The sequence below is a fragment of the Passer domesticus genome, chromosome 11, assembly GCF_036417665.1.
Source record: "Passer domesticus isolate bPasDom1 chromosome 11, bPasDom1.hap1, whole genome shotgun sequence".
Lineage (NCBI taxonomy): Eukaryota > Metazoa > Chordata > Aves > Passeriformes > Passeridae > Passer > Passer domesticus.
The window spans coordinates 18,238,181-18,252,982 of record NC_087484.1 but is presented as its reverse complement, the minus strand read 5'-3'; the positions used below and the strand labels follow the sequence as shown (position 1 = coordinate 18,252,982).

Genomic DNA, 14,802 nt, shown 5'->3' with positions numbered 1-14,802 from the left:
TGGAGAGTGGGCTGAAGAGATAAAGTGTCCCCAGATCAATTCAGTTTGGATACTGTGGGCAAATCAACCTCTGTGGGATCCTGAGGACTGTGTGGACATAACCTCCACCAGCAGAGTATGAATGTGTGAGGTGGGGTATAAACTGACCCAGTATAAGGTCATTTGGAATTAAAAGAAATACAGATTTGGGAACTCAGATCACATTCTGAAACCCAAATCTAAACTGAGTGGAAGAGCTGACAAGCAGTGAAAAATACTATCCTTAATACTAACACCATCTTGAACATTACATGGGATAAATTTGACTCAGTGTGGGAAAATAAGCATTTTTCTGTGTTTATGAACTTTCTTCACTGATCTGTTTATTCATCTTGTCTTCCCTGGTTGATCACAACTAGCTTGGAGTGCATCCCTGCAATGTTTACTTTCAAAGTTAGTGCCAGAAGAAGGTATTTGCCTCAGGACACAGCCCCTGACACTGGGGCAGAGGGAGGCAGATTCCTGCTCAGAGGAAACGGGCACAGGGGAGTGTTATAGCAGGAGATGGAGTTGTTCAAACAATTAAAACTGTAAAAAAAGTAAAACCTTAACTTAAAAACAACCCCCCAAAATAATTTAATGATTTAAGCATGTTAACTGCTTTGCCTTTGTGTGATTTTTGGAGCTGTGATGTTATCTGATCAGCCACTGGCTGTGATCTGGGGGTGATTAGGTCCTATGCTTATAGTTATGAGCATATGGTATATGGTTTTAAAATGGTAAGTTTTAAATAATTACATTCTGGTGCTGTTTTTTAAGAATTATTTAATTTTCTCTATGTTCTAGAATGGTTTTGCTGCCAGTTAATATTCAGTTCTGGCCTGGAGCCATCAAAATCATAAGATTTCCTTCATGTTTCATAATACTGTTCAAATAGAGTTGCTCAGTTTCCTTTAAGGAAGTAAAAGAACTTCCTTTGGTTTTGTTTTTACTTTCTCTGCAGTCCAGAGGCTTGCATGGCCTATTATTGCATGGGGAAAGAAGCAGGAATATGGGAACATTCCTGAAGTGCATAACAGAGTTGGGCTTGTGACAGATTTTCCTGGGTATTAAAATTTTGTTCAAGCAGAGCCTCCAAAGTGATGTGCTGGACTGATTGGTATTGACCTCAAGTTTTTTAAGACTTCCACACAGTAGTGTAGAAGTTGATCTTATTTCCATCCAAAAACAGGTAATCAAAGCCAGATCAAAACACTTACTGAAAGTTTTGTGTGAACTGAAGAATCTCTTGAACTAAGGGTTTACGTGGCCCAAAAGAAACCAAAGTTAAGGACACCTACTCCTGGAAATATTTCATGATCTCATTCATTTGCTGTTCAAATGAATAAACCACGTGAGACCTATAAAGTCATAGTTAGAAAACCAAAGGCCAAAGCATGGGGACTTTCAACAATGAAAATAAGAGAAGAGGTTTTAAGCTAGCAAAGGAACTGCAGTGGTCTCTTCAATACTTAAGGTTTGGGTATGCCATGAAGTCTGACTTTTTAAACAGGGGAATGGCTTGTGATTCATCATTACTTGAACTCTGTTGAAAGCTTTGTCATTTGACAGGTTTTATTACAGATTGGATTTTATTGGTAGACTGTGACACAGCAGAGAAGCTTCTCTGTGGTCTGAGGGAAGCAGTTCATGCTGTATCTTGTTCTGACCAAAATGTAGCTTCAGATTCCAGCCCACATCCATCTTCAGGGATTGTGCTGCACTCGGAGCCCTTAGAGCAGCATTGGCTGTGCCAAGCAAACATCTCTGCTGAAGGAGTTCAGAGGTTCCTGTGGGTGCTGTGTGGAGTTTTCCTGTGTGTTTTCCATGCTGTGGAACAGAGCTCAGGCATGGAGGTTCCTGCCTGGGCTCTGAGCCCCCAGAGTGAAGTGCTGGATAGCATCTGTGACTAAAAGTATGAATCCAAAGGCAGAGGATGTGTGAGCTGGCAAGTGTGAATTTTGCTGCTGACCACTGTTTTGTCCTCTGCTCTAAACAGATGTCTAAATCTGTGAGAAAGCAGAACATGAAGGGGTCTGCAGACAGCTTGGAATAAACATTCCATAATTGTTTCTATGTGCAGCCCTGCTTTTTTCCCGTTGTTTACTGTCAGAGCTAATTTAGACTTTTGTTAGGTTCCTCCAGGCAGGGGCATGTCATCCCTGTGTCCTGGCTGATGGGAACACTGGATGTTCTGTGTAAATAGGCCAGTGAGGCTGGTAGGAGCAAAAATGCCTTTGCTGTCAGGGTGCTGCCAGAGCCTGGGCATGAAGGCAAAAAACTGGCTCCAAGCTGAGTCTCTAAAGGGAAAGTGTTCTGGAGAAAATGAGACTGAATTTATAGTGGTTTTATTTATTTTATTTATTTATTTTAAATGAAAGGATGTGCAGGATGTGGAAATAGTATTTGAATTGCAACTGTTGAGAATTTCTCTCACACATACTGATAATTCTAGGAATAGCAGAGAGCATGGAGAAGGAAAAGGGTGTTCTGGGGCAATGATTTCATCCCCAAAAAATCAGATACAGTACCTTTTCTTTGTAGTACCTTTTATTTTGAAACTATGGTATTCTTAATCTCTAAATTAATTAATGTATTTACTTATATTTTTCATAGTTCAAGGAACCATTGATTATGTAGAAACTGCAGTACTGATCTCGTTTAGTGACTTCATGTCAGAAATTATTGTGCTGGGTCTGAAAAAACATCCCTATCTTGGTATTCAAGTGTTTATAAGGGTATTCACAACCCCCAATTGTGGTATTTCTTCCAAAAGTACTTGAGTTTTCAGAAGCATTTGGTTTTAGAAATGTTTCTTGCAAGACAATCAGTGGTCAGAGTACAGGGAGGTAAGATGACACACGTAAATGGTTTGCTGTGCAAGGGTGAAAAAACAATCAAAATCCAACACTTAATGATCTTTGCATGCTTTTTTAACAGCTGCCATGCTATTTCTTTAAACTCAGTTATGTTTGTTCATGATAACATGGGCATCATTTAATCAGAAAATTGATGTAAGGAAATTCCAGAAACAGAGAGATTTCTGGCTGCAGAATAAGTCAACTTCAGATGCTGTGAAACTCATAAAGAATAGTTGTAGTGTTACACTGCATTAACTATAACATTAATGCACAAAACTTGAACATGGATGTCTCTGTGTTTGTTGACCAGTTCCAGGAGATTCATAAACTGGTAGGTCCTAAGTTCAATAAAGCAGGTACATTCTAAAGGACTTAGACTGGCAAAATCAAATGCAAACCCAAACTATGCAAACTCTGGCTCTGCTCACATCTCTTAGCATCTGGTATCTGAGAGAAGTCAGCTCCTAATGGTGACTGAGTAGGACAGAACTGGAAAGAAGGAAACAGCCCTCTGAAGGATGCAAGCTGAAGGTGGCTTTTCCAGCATTTCCAGTGTAAAACTTTACGAGAGTCCTGCTCAAACTTGAAAGCTGCTTAGGAGAAAGAGGTGTTTAAAATGTTCACCAGTTTGTCTGCTTGTGCACCTTGAGGTTTAAAAGCTCAGATTTTGGAGTCAAGAGAGCCTTGATTTTGAGAGCCCTGGATTATCTTTGAGGTGTGCCAATGTTCAGCCTGGCTGGTGGTCCCTTCATCACTTCTATGCGCTCAGCACTCATCAGGCTTCCTAAATTCAGGGGTAAATCTGCTGCACAGGGAAGGTCAGTGCTGTGCTGAGGGGCAGAATTGTTCAAGTAAGATCTGTTTGATCCCTTGGCTTGTGTGAAGTGGGAGCTCATGCTGCTCACTTGAAAGACTGGGCAGTACTTTGCAGGACCAGCTGTGCCAGTATGGGGATTTTAGAACTGCCTAGGTAAGGAGGAAGCTTGCCAACAGAAGACAAGAAAAATTTGGATGAGGATATTTTAATGTGCTAAAAGATATATTAAACTTCAGCATCTTAGCTGTTTTTCTCTTAAAATCTGATACTTGTTGGTAAAATGTTAAGTAATAAAAAAATAAAATTATAAGTAACTGTTAGTTTTTACATATTAACATGTAGCCATTCTCTATTGGACAGGCACTGCTTCTTGCTGTTTCCATGCTTTACTTGTGGAGTGGGACAAATTGCCTTTTTTATCAGGGCTTTCTTTATCTTCACTTAGGTTTTTTTTTTTTTTGTAGTTGTTTGTTTGTTTGTTTTGTTTTTGTTTTATGAGGCTGCTAGCCTGTTTGTACTTTCAGTTGAGTTTTGTGTGTCCTGTGGTTACTGACTTCCAGTTTAACTCATGGCCTGGGAGGGCTCACACAAATAACACTACTGAGCAGGTTTTATTTAATATTTTCAATGATGAGCCAGTTTTACTCTTTTTAGAAATGAATTTATTTGCACCAAGTGTTGTGACATATTTTTCTTAAATGCTATTAAAAAAAAAAAGAGTATGTTTCTTGTTTTTTTTCCGAGGGGGAAATGGAGAATTGTGCTGAACAGTATCACAGTTGCTGTGTTACTTTGTGATGCTGTGCAAAATGCACCCTCAGTGTTACAGGGATCATATGTTCAAGTGAAATTGCTGCTGCTACAGTGACTGCAGGGGTTTTGTGCGGGTTTCCTCACCGTGACAATTACAAGCATCAGTAACTAAGCAGGTCATGCTGACCGGGGAATTGGTTCTGCTGCATGTTCCCATTTCCACTCTGCTCTGGTTCTTGCCACGGATCTTTATAGCTCTGGTCCATTTGGTCATGACCAGAAAATCCCAGCCGCTGCTTTTCATTCCTGCAGGAAAAAAATGCAAATCACTTGAAGTGCCAAAGGAAAGGGTTGACTTGTGCCATTTGCTGACACAACTGTTTTCTGTAGTTGCTAATTCAAGAGTATGAGCTCACTGTCTGAAGTTGTCTGGGGGCTGGACTTGTGAGTAAATGAAAAATGTGCCTGGTAGGCTGCTGCCCAATGGCTGGGGAGTGATTGGTGGAGCATCACAAGTTAAAGTCAAGGCAGAACTTTTCATTATAACTGTGTCCGGAGCTGTCACCTTCAATCCAGATGCCTTCAAAACAGGCTTTGTCAAAAACTAAGCCTACAGATACAGATGAAAAGCAAAAGATATATAAAAAAGGAATGATAGTTAAAATCTCTTATGCAGTGTAGAGATATCAGACTAATGGGTGGGTCCCTCTGTTATTCTGTGACCTTTTCTAAGACTATCTATGAATTTTACTCAAAATAACCTTATATTGTCTGTGGGATTTTTGTTCTTCCTCCTACACGCTATAAACTTGCTCCAAAATACACTTTTCTCTGTCTTTGGCACACAGTTATGTACAGACTGAGCACTGCCTTCCTTTTGGGGCAAAGTCTCCATTTGTCTCTGCTGTTTTTTTCATTGTGACCACTTTTGCTCTCTAATGTTTCAGTAGACAATGTCATTTTGATGTAGCACATCAGATAAATACAGTAATTTTATTGAGGCAGACTTTGAGGAGTACTATTGATTATTTATGGAGACATGCTGTTTTAATCAAGTAAATTCATTTAAGCTGTCATGGTGAGTCAGTATAACTCTGTGCTTATGCTTCATGCTGGAGAGTAGGTTTGTATTATAGATGATGCTGGTGATTTAGAGGATGTAACAGCATCAGTCAATTGGCACAGGAGTTTGGCAGTCCTGGTTTAGTGTCTCATGTAATCTCACAACTGCTTTGAAAGCATTGATGTAAAGTTATTTTCAGGACCTGACTTACAAAGAAGTGTAGCCAGTCGAGAAATGCCTTGACTCTGGTTTGCTGAGTTGCTGGTGCTGCCAGGGGGAGGTTCTGTGTGATGCCCTGGCTGGCAGTGCCCCTCCAGTGCTGGGCAGAATGTAGGTTAGTGCTGCCAGCTGCTCTGCCTCGCCTGGGCTCCAGGCTGCCTGCCTCTCTCCCAGCATTTCTGGGTAGTTACTAATTTTTCCTGACTCCCAGGCCTGACCTTCAACCATAAGGCTGTTTTTACCTCTGTGTGAGCCTGCAGTAACACCTTACACCAGCACTTGTGTGAGATTAGGTAAATACTGAGGGTGCTCTAAGTGCTGTGAGTCATTCTGGCATGTTTTGATGAGTTGAGATTTTGGATTATGTTTAAAAGGAAAAGTTCCATTCTGTAGATAGGTATTAGTTAGATATGATGCAAAAAAGTGGCTGAGAAGTACCTTTTACTTACCTGCATTTCAATGCAGGATGCTTTTTTAATGACTATCCTTATGATTTTCTAAACTGTTTAAGTGTGTCACGTTTAACATTAGTGTGACTGAAATGTTTGGAGTTGTAAAGGTCATCTTTATCAATTACTGTATTTATAGAAACAGAATTGTGGAATTGTTTAGGTTGGAAAAGGTCAAGTCCAACTGTTCCCCCAGCACTGCCAAACCCACCAGCAAACCGTGTCCCTGAGCACCACATCCACAGGTCTGTTAAATCCCTCCAGGGATGGTGCCTCCACCACTGCCCTGGGCAGCCTGTGAAGAAATTTTTCCTAATATCTGATCTAAACTTCCCTGTCTGAGAGACGAGCATCAATCACTGCATTTTGGGCAGAAGCTGCTGCTCCTGGCACCGAGTTCACCTCGCTGTGGTGCTCAGCGCCCTCCAAAAGCAGTGAGCACTTCCTTGGCTCTGAACCACGTTCCTGCAGCAGCGAGGTGCTGCTCTCAGCTGCTGGTGGGATTGCCCTTGCTGTTGATGGAATCATCCCTTCATGGTGTGGAGATGCTGAGGCTGGGCAGGACCTGCCCTCTGGGTAAACAGGTGAAGATCAGCCTGAGTGTCAGCTTAGCAGGGGATGCTCTGCAGAGCTCCTGCTCTCTGGTTGTCTTTCCTGAACACCCCGGATGTGTTCTGCTGTGTGGTTTGTTGTTTTGTTTCATCTGCATGTAAAAATAGTTTTGTGGGAAGATAAGGTTGGTTTACTTTTATTTCTCCCCCTCCATGCTTTATCTTTTTTTAGCTCGCCAATGCTCCCTGCAGTGAGTGCCCACAGTGGTTATTGTGCTGCCCAGTGAGCTCTGCCCTGGGAGCTCCTCGTGTGCCAGCCTGGAGGAGCAGAGGCTGCAGGACTCAGTCTCACATCCCTTCACCTGCTTCCTGCAGCCCCTTGCCGAGGAGGAGCTGATGGCAAATTGTGTTGACAGGCTTTTAATTAACAGCCTCTCAGCAGGAGCTGTTCCTATGCCTCCTAAGTCACAACAGAGCAACTTTTAATTTGTTAGCAAGCCAAAGTGTATTCAAAAGAAAAATCTTTCCACTCTGTAATTTCTTGAATGATGCCTTTCACACTCAATGTTTTAAAGCTTCTGATCTTGCAATTAAGGCTTGAAGCTCATTAAGCTTACTCAGGAAAATATTTTGCTAATATGAAGTGTGTAAGATCTCCCATTTTTCAGTCTTTAATTTTTTCTTTTTTTGTGGCAGCTTTATTTTGTGCAACAACAGTATTAATCTGTGTAGACTGCACAAGACCTCTTGTTCCTGAGAGCTTTTTAAAAGGTTTACCTTCTCCTTCCTGCTAAGTCTATTTTTTGCTTTTTCCTGCGGTTCCTTCTGTTGTCCCATCTGTTTGGTTGAACTACTTTATTCTCTCCTGGTGTTTGACATAAACTAATCCTTTTACCTTCTATTCTTCACAGCTTTGTTGAATTGCAGTGTGTAGTTCAGTTTTGCTTCTGCCTGCCCTTCACTGGGATGTTCCTGGATGGGCTATGATTTTTTGAAATTGAGAACTATTAAAAATTGTTCCTTCCAACTTTCCCCCTCCCTCTCTTTTTACTTTATTTTTATTACTGCTTGCACATGCCATTTATGGTGCTGTTAGCCTTTGGGAAAAATACTGTAATGACTCTGGTTTCTTGCTTCTCAGAATCTCCAGATCTTTCCATTTTTCCACAGTTTCCAAAAGCTGTAAAGGTAATTGTCCAAGTAAAATGAGATGGAAAGACCTCAGTCCTGCAAAATATATGTGTGTAATGGATTTCACTTAGTGCAATCACACAACTATTTTCAAGACCAAACCCCAGTGGATAAAATAAGTTCAGTGATTCCTGAGACCTTTTCAAATACCAGTAAGAAAATTAATTGGGGGGGAAGGGAGTGGTGTAGAAAATACCAGAATTTTGAGGTTGTGGTTTTATCAGCACTTAGAGATTAAAATCTTGCTAAGATGGTTAGTTTTTGGAATCCAGAAGAGTTTTGGTAAGCAAATATGTGTTAATTACATGTGTATGTAAGACTTGTCATTTTCAAAAGCAGGAAAAATAAAGGGAGGCCTCTTTCTGTGAGGAAATAAGTTCAGGGGCAAAAAGAAAGGTGGAGGGGAAAAAAAGTTACTTTCTGTCAACAGGCTTGAATGTTCTCAGTCATAAACAGAACTCAGTTCAAAGGATCTGGGAATCTCAGAAGATTTCTTTCAAGACAAACCAATTTCCTGCAGCACACTGTCAGTGCTAGGAGGAGGCATCTCTTGCACATAAGAGCAGCTGGTTGTTTAAAAAAGAAAAAAGGCATGTAAGGGGGGAGAGCAACCCCCTCTCATCCCTTATATAGAGCAGTTTTCCACAGGAGAACATACATCTGTGAAAACAGGCCACTTGAGCAGATTCTGCACTCTTCAGGATGTCATTTTGCAAGGAAAAGTGTGCTTGGATGTTTTCAGGAGAGGGCTTGGTTTTTTTTTTGTATTTTTATTTTTGCAATGACTAACAACTGCTGAGGCTTAATTACTTTTTTGTTTACTGTATAGTGGGACTGACAGCTTTACTCTTTATTATCTTAAGAATTGTGAATGTGAGTATTAACCCTATGTTATCAGGAGCAAGCTTAATTTTATGGAAAATAGAAATCTTTTTTATTTACCTAAAAGTTTTGTTGTGGAAATACAGTTACCTGTATTACACTGTTGTTAGGGTGAAGGCAAGTTCTCCATTTTGTTGTTGCCAATTTGAATTGCCTCGTGTGCTTGCCTTTATAGAGTAACTGATGCTTCCACATCTGAAATATGTATTTGACACTATTTTGTTGTTTGCAGGAACCACAGATATCTGAAGATGAAACCATGAAGAGCAAGCAGAGTGAATAATAATGCTTTTCCGAAACCGTTTTCTGTTCCTGCTGGCCTTGGCAGCCTTGTTAGCCTTTTTGAGCCTCAGTCTACAATTCTGTAAGTGTCCTCATGCTTTGTTTTCCACATATGGTGGTCTATAAGTGTGTTTAAAATTGCCATGATTACATGATGATTAAGCATTCTTTCTTTATTGAAATACTAGGGGTTTATTTTGGGTTTTTTGTTTGTTTGTAAGGATTTTTGTTTGCTTGTTTTCCAAAAAAAGTAAGAAATACTTTTGTGTACTGTGTAGGAATTTATATGATCTATAGAGTTCAAATCAGGCTACTGTATTAAAAAAAAAATCTGCATTTTGTAGTGCAGTTAAGTAATTGAGTGTGATTGAATCCTTCCATGAAAGTAGGCAAACGACATTGGAGTGAAAACTGCTGCAATTCCTATTTTACATTGCATCAGACCAGATGGGATTTAGGAAACTGCTGTGAGAGGTTTGAGTGCTGGAACTTCTCCCGATTTGTACCCTCCCATCAGGGAACTTCAGGCATTTGGATTGGTTCATCAGAAGTGGTCAGTTTGTTCAAGAGCGGATAAACTGCTGTAAAACAGTGTTAAAACTGTAAAAGTGTGCTTCAGATGGGTCAGTGCAGAGGGCCCTGGAGGCTGAGCAGGACGTGGTGCAGAAGGCAGGGCAGTGCAGGTGGGCACTGTGCCCTGTGCCTGATCATCACCTGCTGCAGCAGAACATTCATAGGTAAAGCCATGCTTTGTGAGAATGTGGTTTGTACTAATTAATGCACAGCAATGTAGTGAGTTGCTGTTAGAAGGCAAGTAAAAGTACAGGATATCCACAGGACAGGACAACATTCTTTGTTGTTGTTGTCACCTTTCATTGTGTTTTGCTGAGCACAGTCCTTCTGGGCTGTGCTTTTTTCTGCACAGTGTAAAAACCCCCAAACCCAAAAGATTACATTAGAATGTGTCTTTTGCACATGACAGCTTAAAAAAGGGGAGGGAGAGAAGATGAAAGAAACTTCGTGGTTTTCTGCTGTTATTTTAGTGTGCTTAAACTCGTCTGCGTGTCATAAAGGGACCTGTGGCTCTGAATTGCTCCTCTGGGCATCAGCTAGGGGTCTGATTGCAGCTTGTTTTGCCCTTTAGGCTCGTTATAGCTCTGCCCTTGATGCTGTAGGGTTGGTTATGAATTGTGCATAGGGTGAAGGTCCTGGAGGAGCTGCAGCTGAAACATGAAACTGAATTGTTAACTAAATGAGTTTTATTTAGAGATGAGGAGGTAGGCATTTAGGAGAGTGAATCACATTTCATCTAAAGATAAAATGGTTTTCTGCTTAATTAGAACATAACATTTCTGCTAGAGATAAGGATGTTTGAGAAGTGCTTTAAAAAGCTGCAGCAGGCAGCCAAGGTGGAGCTCAGTGCCAATACCAACAGTGATACAGAGACCTTTACACCATGAGAACTGCAGTACAGTCCACTGGGAGCCAAGACATTCAGGTAGCCTGATACTTTAGCTTCTGCCAGCTTCAGGATGTAGAGCAGTTAGTCCAAACTTGGAGCAAAGTTCATCTCCACAGCAAAACCAAAACTCTCTTGGATTGCCTTGTGCTTCTGGGTGAGCTGTGCCAGCTGGGCAGCCTGCAGCTCAGCAGCTTCAGGTGAGTTACCAGTGCTATCACCTGTTGTTGCTTTATCAGGAACTTTGTCACAGCCTCATCAGTGCCTGCTTCTGTCAGGAAATGTTTTTTCACATCCTCAGAATGTTGGTCTTTGGGATTGGTGAGTCTGGCTGGTCTCAGCATTCTTCGACACCAAAATTAGCATGAACCCCTCCTTCTCCATCCAGCACTTAAACTTCTTAGCAAATAGAGTAAAATTTGAGCTGTTTTACAGCTTAGGCAGAGCATCCTGCTACAGACCTCTCATGACAAGACAGGCTCTGGGGTCTGGAGCAATTCCCCAGTGGAGCTGGTGCAGGCACTGGAGCACAAGTCTGATGAGGAGCGGCTGAGGGAGCTGGGTGTGTTTAGCCTGGAGAAAAGGGGGCTCAGGGATGTTTTATCACTCCCTACAGCTACCCAAAAGGAGGTTGTACAACGTGGGGATCAGTCTCTTCTCCCAGGTAACAAGTGATAGGAAAAGGTAAAATAGTCTCAAGTTGTGCCAGAGGAGGTTTATATTGAGTATAAGGAAAAATCTCTTCACCAGAAGGGTGGTTTGGCATTGAGCAGGCTGCTCAGGGCACTGGTGGAACCATCTCTGGAGGGATTTCAGACATGCAGATGTGGCACTTGGGGTCATGGTTTGGTGGTGAACACAGTGGTGCTGGGTTAATGGTTGGTGTTGATCCTAGAGGTCTTTCCCGGCCTAAATGATTGATAATATGGTTTATGTTCCTGGAATGAAAATGAGTGTTTATACATTTAGACTAAGGAAAATGCCCAAGCCACTGATTTGTTTTGTTAGAAGGGAGGTACCTCCTGAAGCATTTGGAGTGGAAATGAATGTTTTATGCTGTTGTGAGATTGTGAATCTCTGTTAGCAAGCAGTGCACAGCTTTGTGGAGGAGTGCTGGTAATTTTAAAATATGCTACTGCTTTTCTAAGCATGAAATGTTGAAAATGTCTGTTCCTTTCTGTAATAAATTTGTTTATAGAAGCAAAACAGTAACACTAAGTGTGTACTTATACAAGTGATACATATTTTCTATTTTGAAACTTCTGCTTTAGAGCAGAGCATAACTCCTGTAAATGCTTGATATTTTATCCCTCTTATCCACATGTGGAACTGTGGCATTTGAAGCCAGACTTTTGAACTGTAGCTGACTGAAGCAAAGGGAGTAGTAAAGGGCAAGCTCAGCTGTTTTTCTGTAGGTTCTGACTCAATATTACAAACAGCCCACACTGGGATGGCTGACAAGGTCACAGTCTGGCTCCTGCTTCAGCTGTGAGGGTTCAGGAATTGCTTGCAGCAGTTTGCCACCCAGTCAAACAGAAAAGGATGCTGGTTGGCTTTAATGTGCTGTGATGGGAAGGACCTGGAGCTGCTTTATGAGCAGTGATTTCTGCAGCCACGATGAGGTGGAGGTGGTGGGTGGTCGTGTGAGCAGTCCTAGAAAGTCTGTCCTTGCTTGTAAGACAAACTCCTGAGGCAGTTGTTTCAGAGCTAATAGTTGTCACGTATCGAGTTCAGACACAAGGAGAAAAATGCTGGGGAAAACAACCAGGCTAGGACCTCAGAATCTTCAGTGTTGATAGCTGGGGATGAACCCATGATTGATAGAAAGCTCTGTCCCCTGTTGTGGTGTTTGGTTGTTCTTGCTCCCTTTCTCTTCCCTTGTGGTTTCTGAGTTCTGTAGTCTGCTTTCCTGTGCTGTTTTCACCACAAGGCTGGTGCTTTCTGTGGACCCTAGCAGCTCAGCTCACAGGGTAGATCATGGAGAAAGCTTCCCCCAAACTCTCTCTGAACAGCTCTGAGAGCTGGAAGTGTTCTCTCCCACCAGCAGTTTCAGTGGGTGGACATGGAGCAGCTGGCCAGGATCCAGGTCAGCTCTGCCCTCAGCTCTGTCCCAGGGACAGGGCAGGCACCTCTTGGAGCAGTTGTTTATGTTTGTCATGTGTGTGTGCTGGCTTGGCTGGCTGCATCAAATGCCAGCTGCATCTTCTTCATCTCCTTATCCTGGCTGGAAGGAGACATGTGGGCAGATTGCTGCACAGCTGGAGACTCTTTTTAAACTCTAGCAGTCCTTCTTCAAGGTGATGTGATGCTGTGGGTCCTGTGAGACATGCTCCTTCCTGCCAGGGTCCTGTGTCCTGTACATTTTGGGCAATGGGGCACTTGGCTGGTTCTGCTCTTCATGTCCTTGAGCAGGAGCAAAAGGCCCAGGGTGTGTGTTGAGCTCTGTCTCCCCAAGGGGCTCGCTGCTTTCCTGGCAATTTCACAAGGAGCAGTAGGGTTAGGGAACTGGCTTCAGGAAGTCCTACTGTTTTAAAACTCTGTGTTTCTATTGTGATAAATAATGCCATATTTTTTTTTTTCCCTGAACATTCCTGGTGGATGATAGGTGAAATGCATTTGAGACACATTTGAAAATTTACTAGGATATTTTAATACCTGTTCAGAGTTTTTTCAGGTTTGGTTACCATTTCTAGTAGGCACATAGAAGACTTTCAACAAGGAGTTTAGGCATATTTTTTAATATAATTGTGTGGCCTGGACTTCAAAACAAAGGGCTGGGGGCAGATGCACCCTCAAGTTCAGTTTAACTATTAATGCATTGTACAGAGTTAAACCTGGAGCAATCAGCAACAGAGGGAACCTCTCTTGAATGGCAAATGCCACTGGATTTTGTACATATTTGAATTTTTAAACAGGGTAGGAAATTGAAAGTGTTAAAAGTTAACATGAAAAAAATGTTCCACTGCTGGCTAGAAGAATACTCTGATGTCTCTAATGGATAATTATATCAATGGAACATTTTTGTTTGGGAAGCCCATTGGATTGGAAACTGGTTGACTTCCAAACCAAATATGACTGGCATATTAAAGTTTTATTAGGAATTGTCATTGTTTCCCTCTTGTTTTATGTCTTGGGCCAAATCTACAGAAAAGAGTAGAGAAGTATTTTTCTTATAGTGTTTATTAGTCCACACGTGTTTTTATTTTTCTCCTCCTTGTTTATGTAAATGGTCATGGTTGTAAAACAGTTTAAGACTTCAGCATTAGAGACAAAAGGATAGCTGGTTTTGATAGACTTGTCAGTTAAGGCTATTCTAAAATGTAATTACAATTTTTTTATTTAGAGTTTTCAGTGTTTCACTTTATCAGAAACACTGCAGAATGGAAAGATGACCTGTGCTAGACTGTGTATTTTTGTCTCTGTAAATATTATCTATAAGGCTGTTGACTAAAAATGGACATTTTCCTTCAGTACAAACAGAATATATGTAGGGATATTTCATTCTTTTTTGGCCAGAAGAAGAGATTGCAGTGGCTGAGGTGTTTCTTCCTGCTCTGTGCTGTGTGACTGCCTAGAGCAGTGCAAAGGGAAGGTCAGTGCAGTGGCTGGGGCAATTCTTGCAGTTCAGGGACAGAGGATGGCAGTGCACCTGCATCCAAAGGATGTGTCAGAATCCTGCTGTGCTCCTGCAGCCTCAAACTAAGGAGGTAAGACAGAATTTAGGACCCTGTCAATGTTAATTGCATTGGTTAGCCCTTAGGTCAGCTCAGGAACAGGAGTTTGCAGGTAGGTCTGAAGAGCAGCTTTCTTTTTCCTCCAAGGATTGGTACCTGAGAACCCAATTACTGGGCAAACACAGGCCTTTCATTGCATTACATTGGAAACATCTGTGACTGGCAGCAGAAGCCTCGAGGTGGGTCTCCTTGAATAAACCTTGGCTAAACCAAATGGAAAGGCAATTTAGAAGCTATCTGTTAGGATGCCATGTGTACACTCTAAAATGTGCTTGACAATGATTTTTTTGCTCTCTAATCAAAGGCATGTAAATTAATTTTTTCCATTAAGTAAATGCTTTTGTTTTACTTTGTTTTTAAGGGTTTTTTTTTGTATTTACTGAAAGCCCAAGGCAAAAAGTAACAGTCAAGAGAAGAGGACTAAAATGATAGTGGGAAAACATCCTTTTTTTACAGGGATGCTTTTTATAACCCTGTGGCTGACATCCATTCCAGACTGTCCTTCTGAGGGCTCTGGCTCTCC

General features: G+C 41.6%; 1 protein-coding gene across 9 annotated transcripts in view; it reads left to right on the top strand.

Moving 5' to 3' along the window:
* PXYLP1 (2-phosphoxylose phosphatase 1) overlaps positions 1 to 14,802 on the top strand; it is an 86,171-nt gene that overhangs the window by 44,433 nt on the left and 26,936 nt on the right. For all 9 annotated transcript variants that reach the window (XM_064386033.1, XM_064386041.1, XM_064386040.1 and 6 more), the window contains one exon: positions 9,037 to 9,168. In XM_064386033.1, coding sequence (XP_064242103.1) covers positions 9,090 to 9,168 — 79 coding nt within the window. In that variant the 5' untranslated portion in view covers positions 9,037 to 9,089. The remainder of the gene's footprint in view (positions 1 to 9,036; positions 9,169 to 14,802) is intronic.